General features: G+C 34.7%; 1 protein-coding gene across 1 annotated transcript in view; it reads left to right on the top strand.

The window, feature by feature from the left end:
* The window catches only part of Gabrb1 (gamma-aminobutyric acid type A receptor subunit beta1), a 325,048-nt gene that overhangs the window by 242,143 nt on the left and 68,661 nt on the right, over nt 1–14,244 (top strand). Inside the window, exon 5 of the mRNA XM_048364441.1 lies at nt 3,241–3,323. Within this exon, the coding sequence (XP_048220398.1) occupies nt 3,241–3,323 (83 nt within the window). The remainder of the gene's footprint in view (nt 1–3,240; nt 3,324–14,244) is intronic.

Below are 14,244 nucleotides of genomic sequence, written 5' to 3'. Positions count from 1 at the left end.
TGGCATGTGTCTAAAAATGAGATAAGTTGAGTGAGATATGCAGGCCAGTCATACACAAATGCTGTTTTCACCATTCCTAAAGCTCTTCATCAGCTCTACCAATGTTTGATTTATACTTGGTTTCAGAATTCATATGAGAAGACAGTTTTTAAGATGGTAATAACTAAGCTCTAGGAATTTTATTATTGTGCTAGTTGGTTTCCGTAGATATTGGAATAAAATTCTTTAATCTTGGAAATTTTATTAATATATGTATCAAATAAGAAACTTCTGCATTTTTTCATTTGTCACTATAATCATGTTAAATTTATGTGATCACTAACTTTCTTCAATGTGGCAAAGCTAATTTGTTTTTTATACTTAACATTACTTAAAACTTCATGACAAACGCCTTACAATTTATATGCTACTTACTGTAATATCTGAATAAGTGTAGAATATCATCATTTTTCTCTGTTAAAATAGTTTTATGCAATTTTCAATTCAAAATTTGTTTATTTTATTAAAAAAGAATTTTCAATGGGCAAAGGTTTTCCCTAAATTTCAGGATAATCCTATGTTGACTTTTCTAGATATAGTTATCAGCTTTCAGTTGTTGGTACAAAGTTAATCTGAGAAAATATTAATATTGTTAACAAAGACAAGCTATTGAAATAAAAATAGTAAATAAAGAATCTTTGTAATTATTTTAAACTATAATAGACTGGTGTACACTGGAATACATACTTTGATACATTTTAGTCTATAAAATACCCCCAGAATACTAATTTAGTATTGGTTAGCCTATGGTATTTGAAACATCAAGTAAAGCTTCCCAACCAACAATGACAGCTCTTGAACACTTTGCATTGGCTCCAGAGGTAATTTCTTGGCCTAAGTCCTGAGTTTATTGTTTTGTTTTTTTTCTCTAATTCAAGGCAGTCCATTCTGGGTCACATAAGATTATACAACCAAGTTATTTATTAGAGTTTTCTCAACAATGTACTAAAAGAAGAAAGTACAGAAACAAATCTCAGAACTATATAAGAAAGCACAAAGACAATAATACCCCTCCTAAGTAAGCCCTGCTTTCAATTTTTTTTATATTAGCAAGATCTGATTTTCACCTTTTCTATTTAGAGTTTACATATTGAGGTTATATAGATTTTACATATAAAATTTCAATATATAAGATTGCATTCTATGAAATGTTTTCACAAAGGGAAAATATTTGAAAAGCACTGATGTAACCATGCATCTTAACTTCAGCACCACTGACATTTAAGAACAGGTTCGTGGGGATGCCTTGTGTTATAGAATGTGTAATAACTTTTCTGACCTGCACCAATGAAATTTCAGCATATAACTCTCACTCCAACATAACAATCAAAAAGTCTCCTGTATCTGGAGAGTTTCTCAAGCAATAGAGCATTTACCTCGCAAGTATGAGGCCCTGAGTTCAAACCCCAATACCACCAAAGCAAAGAACATCAGTGAAATATCTCCAGACATTGTTTATTGAGCAAAATCATTCTAATGAATTACACATATGCATTTATAGTTATATACTTACATACATAGTATAATTCAGGATAATATATGCTATATAACACAAAATATAAAATGTATACAAATATATGTATCTATACATAACATATAAGTAACACATATATAACATAAATAAAAGATATGAGCACAAATAATGTATTTCAGTATATTTATAACTTTATCATCTGAAAATCTAGAAAAGTAGGAACAACATAAATACTCCCTGAAGATTAAGAAAATAAATTATGGTATTGCCATATAACTATGTATACTGTCATAGTTTTCTAAATATAGATTCTTGCTGATTGATAGAGAACTAAAATCAAGGTGCACTGTTAAAGAATATAAACAAGATGTACTACAGTTTTGTGTTTTAGGTACTATAGAAGCTTTTTCTCCTAAAAATAGATAGCTGTGCTTCTGTTTTCATAGAAATTAAAATGTTGTAACTGCTGAAGATTAAAGTAGAAAGAAAATATTACCAATGTAGACCTTTTCAATTCTTTATTATTTCATAAGAATAGACCATTACCATTTAATTTCTAAGGGGTTTTTAAGTATGAATTTTACCTATTCTCAGATTCCACAGTTCAAGAAAACATCCCACATAAGAGAAAAATGTAAGGGTAACGAAAGTCTAGGATATCTAAAGTCACAGTTCTAGAGTTGAACATAGACACATAAGCTCAGTTGGAACAAGACAGATATCAGACATGGTAAAACTTCTAACTCCATAACAGTGGGGTTTTCTTTTCCAGTTTTATACTATATAGTGCTATCTCCAGTTTCCAGAGATTAATCTAAGAAATATCTGTATCTATTGTGATAGCTATATGCTTTTTATTTTATTATCATGTTGTATCACATCATGAATTTTTGGCCTTGACCTGTCTTATACTGACTTTTATTTCTTTTAGCTTGCATTCTGCTGAATGCCTATTGTGTATGCATTCTTTTTTTTTTTTTTTCTTTTTTTTTTTTTGGCCAGTCCTGGGCCTTGGACTCAGGGCCTGAGCACCATCCCTGGCTTCTTCCAGCTCAAGGCCAGCACTTTGCCACCTGAGCCACAGGGCCCCTTCTGGCCATTTTCTGTATATGTGGTGCTGGGGAATCGAACCTAGGGCTTCATGTATGGGAGGCAAGCTCTCTTGCCACTAGGCCATATCCCCAGCCCCTTAACACTCTGAAAATTAATACTAGTCACAGCAAGTGATTGTTTTAATGAGCTATTTAATTCAGGTTTTTAGTAAATTATTTCACACTTTTGTATCTGTGTTCATTGGGGATATTGGCCTACAGTGTCCTTTTTTCATGCTTATATCTGGTTTTAGACACAGGGTGATACTGGCTTTGAAAAAATTTTGGGGAAGTTCTCTTCTAATTTTGGGGGGAAAGTTTACGAAGAGTTAGCAGTGATGTTAGCTTTGATGTTTGGTAAGAGTTTTCCCATAAATCCATCTGTCTTGGCTTTTCATTATTGAAAAGTTTTTATTGAAGATCTAATCTCTTTATTGTTGTTATTTTCAGGCCTGCTATTTTTTTCTTGAAATAGTCTTGGTTGGCTCTATGTTTCTTGAAATTTATCCATCTAGGTTACCCAACTTGTTACCTTAAGCTCTCACAAATTGTTGATGCCTTATTTCTGCCATCTGATAAACATGACTAGGATTTTACCACTCATGTGATACCTCTTTTTCTCTCTCACCCTGTCAGGATCACAACTACAGCTGCCTGCATGATGGACCTTCGAAGATACCCTCTGGATGAGCAAAACTGCACCCTGGAGATTGAAAGTTGTGAGTGATTTACAATGGGGAATGAGAATGAAGGTGCTGGCTTGGTCCAATAAGTTTCAACATTTGCTGCATTGGGGGTTACTGGGGTATTTTTAGCTACATTGCCTACCAACATTTAAGGAACTTATAATCAGTAAAACTTTCCCTTATATCATTTGTACAAGATCATTTTCAGTAAATGACCCTTTGGACAATAAGGAAAGCCCACTTACTTTAGTTTAACCATTTGTAAACTCATGCTTTCATTTTCTTAGAGTTTCTCTCAAAGCCTTCCAGTATCTAAGCTATATTAATAAGAGTAAAGACTGAGAGATCTAGCAGAAAATTTTGAACGAATATGTAAAATCCCAAAATTTAATCAAAAAGAAATAGGAAATATAAAATGGACTAATAATGCTCGATGAGATTAAAACAGCAAATAAAAATCTATCATTGAAAAAAAGGCCAAGGAATGATGGATGATATTACACAGTTAAATTCTGTAAAACATTTAATAAAAAAGTAAATCCCAAAAAAAAGAGTAAAGTTCTTTAATATGAAAAGATACCTGGAGAATATTTGGGGCTCTACCACCTATTGACCTGAAGGATTGTGAATTGTCTAAACAAAATCTGTTGCAGAAGCTGTATACATGATATGTCTTTACTCACTAAGACAGACAGGTAATAAATAATACACCATGGGGCTTGTGGTTGGGCCAAATACTTAATGTTTTTCATGTCTAAGTGACTGATTTTAGTTTGGTTGGAACTGTTTTTTTATTGATTGCTTTCATAACAATGTGAGTATTTTAAACACTAAGGTTTAGGCTGATTGAATATCTTGGTGTCATTTTTCTCACTAATAAACCTAGAGGTATTTGAACTTATTAATAGTGAATACAAGAAGTATTATTTGTGGTTTTGAAAGGTGCAGAAACATGAAGTAGTTAATTTGGAACCTAAAGTAGTTTAATTCAGATCATTTCTGTGTCACTTAATATAGTGTGATAATTCAACTAATATTTATTCACATTATCTAATATGCTACCTAGATCTAAAAATCAAGAAGGTAAAGGAAAAGTGGAAAATTTATAAGCAAGTCTGCAATACCATTGAAAAATAAATGTTTCTCTACCTTGTAATTAAGCATTAGCAGTGATTTTCTAGTTTCACTGGATACATATAAATTAAGCTGCTTCTACAGGGATAGCTCTAGATTTAGATACAGTAATGGTTCTATTACCATTACAATGAACAAGAAATTTCATGAGCTTTTCTTTAACACCCTAGCAAATCTCACCATAGGAAGAAATTGGTAACTACGAAAAAGTTCAGTATGAAAGTATTAAGGGGACTTCGGGGTTAAAATTTTAAGATGATAAAATTTGAACCATAATCCTAATCATTTATTGATGATTCACAATGTTTTATAAATTAAGTAAAATCTTCACTCAGAACGTAACTGTTACTTTTGAGCTAGAATAAAGAGAGAAAAAGCAATCATGAATTGTTCAGCCACCATCAGAATGATTCTGCAGCAGGTTGCAGAACTACAGTCCCTAAAAGTACACAAATGAACAAAAGGAAGAAAACCTATGGCTGAAAGAATTTGTGTAATGAGGGATATGAAGGCAACAGTTTGGGGAAAATACGGAACAGGTGCCTTCTCTTGCTAATTGAAAGAAATGTATTATGTAATACCTATATGAAAAAAATTCTCACATTTGAGAGATGAGATATCTGAGGTTCAGAAAAATAAAATGATAAACTGAGGGTCAGAGGAAGAGGATGGTGCTAGCATGGGTTCAAACTCAAGCATCTATTCCCCATCACAGAATCTGGCCTTCAACAAGTGAGGGAGGGACCAGAGTAGAAAGTAGATCTGAAAAGAGGGATATCACCATGTTGAGTGTACTGTATCAAAGACTACTCTTTGTTTCTCATAATTAACCCTGCTTAATGACAGACCTGGTCTCAGAAGCTGAAGCAGAACCTAGCACTTAGGACAATGGTCAAATGTTTAAAGTTGTGGAAAAATGGTGAAAACAAAACAGGCTTCATTCCATTATGGAAAGGAGGAAAGGAGGGAAGAGGGCTTAGCTGACAGCATGACTTAGCTTTAACATTGTACTTAAAATTATGCCTACTTAATACTGGATAAACCAACATAAAGAGATCCCAAATCTTAATTCAAGTGATGATGTGACATGTGCCAATAATATGGAGACTGATGGAGAATTCCTTGTTTCTAACCTTATAGAACGGTCCTAATTATTTTTTAAAATTTTGTTTTGTTTTGTTTTCAGTCCAGGAGCTTGAACTCAGAGCCTGGACTCTGTTCCTGAGCTTCTTTTTTGCTGAAGGCTAACACTCTACCACTTGAGCCACAGTGCTACCTACTCTCAGCTTTTTCTATTGATGTGGTACTGAGGAATCGAGCCCAAGGCTTTGTGCATGCAAAGCAAGCCTTCTATCGCTAAGCCACATTCCCAGCCCTGGTCCTAATTATTAACAAATACTGTGTTGGATATTCATCTATGTTTTAACTATTAATAAAGAAATGTGGCACTGTGAAACAGTTCTAAGTGAATTGGCATTGTATCCAGATTACAAAAGAGCTTTAAAGCGATTATAAATACAAGTCTCTAATGCCAGTTTGGAAATTAGAATGACAGACATTCCATCAATACAACAACCCACATTGCTTTTCTGTGATCAATGGAATGGAAATCTTGCCTACCTTACAAAATGTACTAACTTTTATGTTCCTCCAATCCAAGGCAGAAAATGTTTTCCTTTGAGCCAAATTAAAGATGTTACTTATCTTTAATGTCATCTAACCAAAGAAAATTGGAGAAGCCATAAAGCCTTGCTAAATTGAAATTTTACTTGAACTTGGAGCAGATTAATAGCTTCATAGCCCTTGGATGCCATAAAATGAGTTAATATCATATAGGAAAATCAATCAAGGGATTTAGGATTTGGAATTTGAAGTCGATAAAACAATTATATAAAGGTTTGATAGTCCACAAGCCTTATGAGATATGCTCAAGGCTTAGGGTAGCAATGACAGAGAAAGAAGGGCCCTTTCCCTGTTTATATGTAGCATGAGTTCTGAAACATTTACCCTAATCTCATCCTGATAATCTCGGCAGATGGCATCACCTCTCACTGTGCTCAAAACCATAGACACCATTTCAGGTCTGAAATCTCTGTGTTCTCACCCCACTTTTCTGAGCTTCCTTACTCTGCACCATTTGGAATTAACTGTTGTATTTCAAACAAAATTGTGCCCCAATCCTTTTATAGCCTCTCCTTGCCCACTTCACTCAGGATTCCATCTATTCCTTCTCTGGGAATATCTTACCCTTGATCTTTCAGTTCACAATCTTACCTTTTCCACTACCACTCCTGTGATAGTCTATAAGGCTAAAACTCACCATAAATCACCTTCACCCTGTCCTGTTTCTCACTTAAGATTTTTTCTTAACCTCTCTTTTTTTAAACCAGTTGAAAGAATGGTAAATACCTGTTATCTATTACTTCAAATTTATCTCAAGCCATTGCAATCAAGCAACCACCCACCTCACGAAAATGGATCTAGGCAGTCACAAATTATCTTTTCCATCCCTTTAGTCCCAAGTTTATATTTCAAGATCTTTTCTGATCCCCATATTGGTGTACACAGCACTCTACTTAGCTCATCTAGTTGGATATTTTTAAGTGTCTCAAATTCAATTTGCTCAAAGCTGAACTACATTTTCCCTCCTCAATGAGTTTCTTTTCTAGCCTCCTTAAACTCATACCAACTAGAATTTTGGGATTAACTCTTCACATTTCCCTAACATGAACTTCTTTCATCCAATGTACTGTCAAGTATTATTCATTCTACCCACAAAGTCTTTTTTTTCCTGTACCAAGTCTTAATTCCACAGTGTGTCTTTCTTTTTAATTAGTTTTCAGTAGTTGTACCAAGGAGTTGCTATTTAAGAAAGCAGTTTATGAATACAATATATCCTGATTAGTGTCACCCCATTCAACATTCTCACCCATCCCTCACTTACCTACTCCTTCCCTCACTCTTCTTACCCACAAAATCTCTACCAAGATAAACCCTAACCCATCAGTCTTGTGCAAAGGATTGTTCCTTCTTACCTGACTATTGCAGCAATGTTTCTCATAGGCCTCCTGCTGTCATTATTGACTCATTCCAGCCCAGTCTCTATCGGGCAGCCAGAACAGTCTTTGAAACACATAAATCGAATCCTATTGCTGCTTTCTTAAAGACTGCAATTCCCCAACTGTCTGTACTCTTTTTAAAAAATCTTTTTTTTAAACCTTCAAATGGCTGTACATGGGCATTACAATTTAACATGCCCACGTATGTGGGTCTACATTTACTGGCCATTATTTCCATCATTCTTTCCCATCTCTAACCTCCACTTCCTCCCTGGACTCCGGTCACATCCCCACTTTCTTTCCCTCTTTCTTAATTTGACTTTCAAGTTCCTATGTGATCTCACCTCCCCCTCTTTCTCTAATCTCATTTGTAGCCCCCATTCTTATTGCAGCCACACTCCTCCACTACACTTTTTTTTTTTTTCATTTCATGCAGACTGAGCTTTCCTTAGGTCATAGTCCTTACCACCTTTGTTCCTTCTGGTTGAAATACTTTCCCCAATAGGGTTCTTTTGTCTTTCCTCTACTTATGCCCATCTTCTCTGTTATCCCAACAAGAAGCTTCTCTGAGAATTTAATTTGAATTAGAAAACCTGATTCTACTCCTTCAAAATGCTTTGGTATTTTTCTAGTTTTCTGGGATAACTCTTTGTGTTTCCCTAAATCCCTTGGTGAAGCCTGATCATTAGTATGATACCATGAGAAAGTTGGGATGTGAGATGAGGCCCTCAGATATGGAATGATTGCCCTTATAAAAGAAATCCCAGAGAGCTGACTTGCCCCTTCCGTGGTAAAAGGACACAACCAAAGGTACTATCCATGAACAGAAAATGTTCTGTCACCAGATGCTGCAATTTTCCAGGACCTTGACCTTGCAGATTTCAGACCACAAAAGTGGGAAATAAATTTCTCTTATTTATAAGCTATCGAGTCTATAGTATTTTGTTACTGCAGAAAAAGTAGGCTAGATCCTCCTGTAGCACTTAGTAGTCCATGTTTGTTTCCATATTTATTGTTTTTCTCCCTTTAGGGAAGGAATCATTATTTGGTTCATTGCCCAGTAACTAAAATCTAGCCAAGAAATGATAAATATTCAGTGTATCTATACTTAGAGTGAAGATATATTAAATTTCTTAGCTCTAAACCTTTCAGAAGTCTTTGAATTTTAGAACATAAGCTTAGTTTTAACTTTTAGATGAGATTTAAAGCACAGCTGTCTTATTGTAAAAAATAGTCATCCATTTGTACAATTTCATATTCATGTTTTAAGACTATTTCATAAACTTATGATTGTAAACATGTCAACTACAAACAATATAGAGGAAAACTTGGCATTTTAATAGTTTATGAATTTTTGGTAGGCTGATAAATAACCTGAACACTATGATTTTTTTTTTTGCTTTGTCCTTAAGTCTTATTAAGGACTTCTGTGCCTCCTATTTGAGTGAAAACCAAGTTATTAAGCAAAGCAAATTCAATGATATCTAGCTATTTTCACAGTAGCTTTTTGTTTAAAAAATAATTTGCAACGTGTAAAGAAGACATTGTCCTAATATATTAAATTTAAGGAACAATCCACTCAGTCTATGTCTTAGATCCACCATATTGCCATTTTTGTTTAGTGAAATGTCTTCATAACATCAACATAATACATCAAACAGGAATTATGGTGGATTGTTTCCAGCATAAAATTGTTTTCTTCTCTGTAGAAATAATAGTTTCTAAAAAAAATACTGTATCTTCTTAACAAAATGAGGATTAACCTAACTATGGAATTTTTTTAGAAAATATGTTTTTAGACTTAAAATATTAAGTCTTATATCGGTAATGTGCTCTAATAATAGCTGGAAATGAAATAAAATATTAATATAATGTTCAAATATGAGTGAGACATAGGTAGGATTAGAAAAGTCTACCTTTCCTAACCATATTTAGTTTTTAAAGCTATGATAATTTTATGCAAAGTACCCAGGAAGAAAAAAAGTAGAAGCATAAGAATCATTTCTGAATATTCTAAACACAATGCTATAAAATGAAAACTTACAATCAGAGAAGTTCAGGGTATTCAAATTCTCTAGAGAAGTGAAGCCAATGGAAGATAAGACAGAGAGGCACAAAAAGGACAGAGATGGAGGCAGATATAAATTGATTTTTTTTGGCCAGTCCTGGGACTTGAACTCAGTGCCTGGGTACTGTCCCTGAGCTTCTTTGTGCTCAAGGCTAGCAATCTACCAGTTGAGCCACATGTCCACTTCTGACTTTTTCTGAAAAGTTCATTGGAGATAAGAGTCTCACAGACTGTTCTGCCCAGGCTGGCTGCAAACCATGATCCTCAGATCTCAGTCTCCTAAGTAGCTAGGATTATAGGCATGAGCCATCAGTGCCTTGCTTAAATAGATTTATTATAAGAAATTATGAAGTACAATTATGAAAGCTGACAAGTCCCAAGAACTTCAGATAGAATCAGCAAGCTGGAGAGCCAAGGGTAACTCTCAGGGTCAGTTTGAAATCTTAAGAATCAAGAGACCTCAGGCTGGGAATGTGGTTTAGTGGTAGAGTGATTGCCTAACATGCATGAAGCCCTGGGTTTGATTCCTTAGCACCACATAAACAGAAAAAGCTAGAAGTGGCACTGTAGCTCAAGTTGTAGGGTGCTAGCCTTGAGCAAAAAGAAGCCAGGTTCAGTAATCAGACAGTGAATTCAAGCCCCATGACTGGCAAAAAAAAAAAAAAAGAGGAGGGTGGGAAGAATCAAGAGAACTGAAGGTGTAGTTCCACCGAATGGCCAACAATCAAGAGACCCAGGAAAAGCCAATGTTTAATTCAAGTCCAAAGGCAGGGGAAAATAAATCTGAGGTCCCCAATTGAAGGTAAATAGGAGAATTCCCTCTTAGTTGAAGGAAGGTGGTATGGTGACTGTCTTTTACTTCTGTTCAGACCTTCAGTAAGTTAGATGAGGTCTAGCCACACTGAGGTAGCAACATAGATTGACTTATTTAACCAAAATCTCACAGCAAGTGATGATCTACCACTTGATCATGCCTCCAGTCTTAGTTTTTGCTAGCCGTTTTTGGACCTTCAGACTTTTCTTCATGGGCGGGCCTCAAACTGCCCACAGCTTAGCCTCCTGAGAAGCTAGGATTAGAGATTTGAGCCACCTGTGCCTATTTAGCATGCCTTCAGAGATAAATCTTTGTGGTTCTGTGTGATATCATGCAGGTAATACACAGACAGATGGTGAGCAAAAGTTTTCCATAACAAGAAAACAAGAGAAGAAATTAAGAAAAGTAATCTCAGAAGAGCATCAGTGCCTATGCATGAAATGAATCTCTGTTAAAGAAAGAGCTTCTTTTGCCATGGTGAAATTGCTACTAATTAGAAATTGATACCTACCAGCAATAATGTAAAAGCTATTCCTCAGTGACAGGACAGTTTCATTTCATTAATCTTCTCTTTTTCTTTAGTCCTTAAATCCAGAACTCTTGGAGTTTATTCACCAGTATATTACCTTATGTGATTGCCTAAAATATTAGTACTAAAGTGATTCTTATTGACAAAGAAAAGTTGGAAGAAGAAAAAACAGAAGTTATGAATGCACAAATACTCTCAAGAAAACGTATGAAAAATGGGACAATTACAAGCAAAAGCCTTTGAACCATTCTTACTTTACTGCTGCCTGCCAAATCATTAATTCTGATCTGAAATAATTTAAAAATAGCATCTACAACAGGCAGCATATGTTCTATTCATGGTTGCTGAACACCAAAAATAACAGAAGCAAATTGAACTTCATGAATGATTCATAGTTTCCTTTGCTTTATGTCCCCATTGTCAGGGAAATTAGCAGCATTGGCTATCTTCTTAGATAAATTTGATTTTATCATATTCAATAGACTACTTAATGAAAATGAATATTTCAAATTTATGTTCATAGATGTTAATGAATTTTAGTGCCTGTAGCTTTTAATGATGCTCAGAGGGTAGGTGTAGAAAGAGAATATTTTCTGAATTAATAAACTCCTTTTCCCAGCCTGCTTCTTTGAAAAGGTGCTCTCCCTTCCTCCCTCTCTCTCTCTCTCTCTTTCTCTTTCTCTCTCTTTTTATTTTACAAAATAAAAAATCAATGGTGAAATGGAGTTCCCTTTATGCAAATTAGTTTTGCAACCAACTTGACTATAAAGTTAGCCTTGTAGTTGCTCAAGTCTATCCTATAAATAGTTTATTTTCTGTGCATGAGAAGATACATCTCATTCCAAGATTTAGATTTATGCAAATTTCATTTTTTTCTTGAGAATAGGAAAAACTGATGATTTTGCTACTAGCTTCCTAAGAATTGTGAAATAGAGCTTATAGTTTTATCTGAAAGTCTCAAGGACTTATGCTTAAAGACACATTTTACAGTGAAACTGATCTTATATTACTGAACACCTTGCTAAACTTGAGGCTTTGATCACTTGGGATCCAAACTAGATAATAATTAGATAACAGTAATAGTTAATATTCATTGGTTGTGCATAGATACTTTTCACAGATGCCTGTTCAATTCTCATCCTAAGGTGCAAATTGGAACATCAAATAATAGTTTGCCTCAAGTTATAAAAATAATTGTAATTTGAATAGAACTTGAGCTTAAAGCAATCTTATTTATAACTTCTTTAGTTATTTTTAATTTTTTATCATTACTATATAGGTGATCTACAGAGGGATTACAATTTCGTAAGTCAGGTAAATAACACTGTAACTTCTTAAGAAAACTACTTCTCTATACTGTTTTCTTAAGATCCCTTCTTCCCTAGTTTATCCATTGTATATGAGTTGTATGATTTTTTAGGGGTATTCTAGGTAAAAAGCACACACTTGAGAACAAACCAAACATTAGTTTATTCTCTGCTTTACTAAGTCTGTCCAAAGTCAGTTCTTCAGTGAATTTTTGTTTTCTGGCATTCTTATCAGGTAATCTGAATAGTGACTTATTCTAAGAATAGCCATTTCTTTTATTAGATAATTTTTATTTGTGCTACAAATCACACAATGGTCAAAAATCTTTCTTCTAGGGGCTGGGGATATAGCCTAGTGGCAAGAGTGCCTGCCTCGGATACACGAGGCCCTAGGTTCGATTCCCCAGCACCACATATACAGAAAACGGCCAGAAGCGGCGCTGTGGCTCAAGTGGCAGAGTGCTAGCCTTGAGCGGGAAGAAGCCAGGGACAGTGCTCAGGCCCTGAGTCCAAGGCCCAGGACTGGCAAAAAAAAAAAAAAAAAAAAAAAAAATCTTTCTTCTATATGGTGCCAAATTAGCATAGTGCTGGGTTTAGCACCTACAATCATCCTACACTTTCCAAGTTCACTCTTTACTCAGAATTGGGATACATGAGCATCTTTAATCTTGGAAATGGACAAATCATTATGAGGGCTCTTGATTCAGATTGTCCTGTCAACCATATCTAATAAGGATCATGAGAACACCTATAAATTTTCATTTTTACTGAGATGTCAATCTCTGTTGCTTTATTCTCATCTTTAAGACCAAAGATGTTAAGAGATTTTTCAAGAATATTAGGACCATCATCTCACCCTGGAGCAGTAACATAAGAATTTGTGGAAGGTGAGTCCTTGGCATGAGCCAAGTAAACAGCCAAGTTTGATGACCTTCTTGAAGGCTTCTAGGCTTGAATTTTCTGTTCCTTTAAAAAAAAAAAGAAACTTCTTCTAGTAGATCTAGTTCTCTAAATGGGAAGCAGAATAAAAATACAGAAATAAGAGAAGAAAGTACAGCAAATAACAGAAAATAAGTACAATTTTTAAAAAAATCTTTGGAAATATCAGTGGAAATTTTAAAATTATGATTCTTTATCTCTGCTAATAGAAGCCTCTACATTTTCTTTAAAAAATACATGCTATGAATTAGACAGTCAGGCCCTACTACACAATGGATTCTCTTATTTAACTAGGTAATTATATATATATATGTTATTAAAATCAAGTTATTCCAAGATGCTACCATATTTTTAAAAACAGGTAGGTAGGCAGGCAGATAGAGAAACAGAGAGAGACACAAAGAGGGAGGAGAGAGAGAAAATATTTATGGATATGACATATAGATGAATATGATATGTTAATATAAATGTCATCATGAGATTAATTTGTATATTGAATGATGCTCTGGGAAGGGAGAACTAGCTATTTAGGAGAGAGAGATTTGCTACACTAGTAACATTATCATAACAAAATGCTAGTTACAACTTACATCTGAACAAATAAGTGACAACAGGTTTTACAGAAGCAGTGTATCAAACTGAGATCAAGGACACTCTGCTTATTTCTAACCCCCAATATAATAAAAGGAAAACTTCTCTTTTTTCCTTTATTGTCAAAGTGAAGTACAGAGGGGTTACAGCTTCATATGTAAGGCAGTGAGTACATTTCTTGTTCAGCTTATTACCTCCTCCCTCATTTCCCCCTTTCCTTCTCCCCCTCCCCCCATGAGTTGTACAGTTGGTTTACACCAAGTGGTTTTTTAAGTATTGCTTTTGGAATCATTTGTCTTTTTATCCTTTGTCTCTCAATTTTCTTTCTGTATTAATCTTTATTCCCCACACAGTGTTTGATAGGAACTGATTCTATACATTCAATTATGTGTTTTTTTTAATGTACCAAGGAATTGAACTTAGGGCCTCATGTATGCTAGGCATGCACTCTACCACTAAGCCACATTCCTCGCCCATCAGTTATGTAGATAGACTTCTCACAGAGCTCCTTCT

The sequence above is a fragment of the Perognathus longimembris genome, chromosome 16 (genome assembly GCF_023159225.1).
Source record: "Perognathus longimembris pacificus isolate PPM17 chromosome 16, ASM2315922v1, whole genome shotgun sequence".
NCBI lineage: Eukaryota > Metazoa > Chordata > Mammalia > Rodentia > Heteromyidae > Perognathus > Perognathus longimembris.
This window is presented reverse-complemented; position numbering and strand designations above follow the sequence as displayed.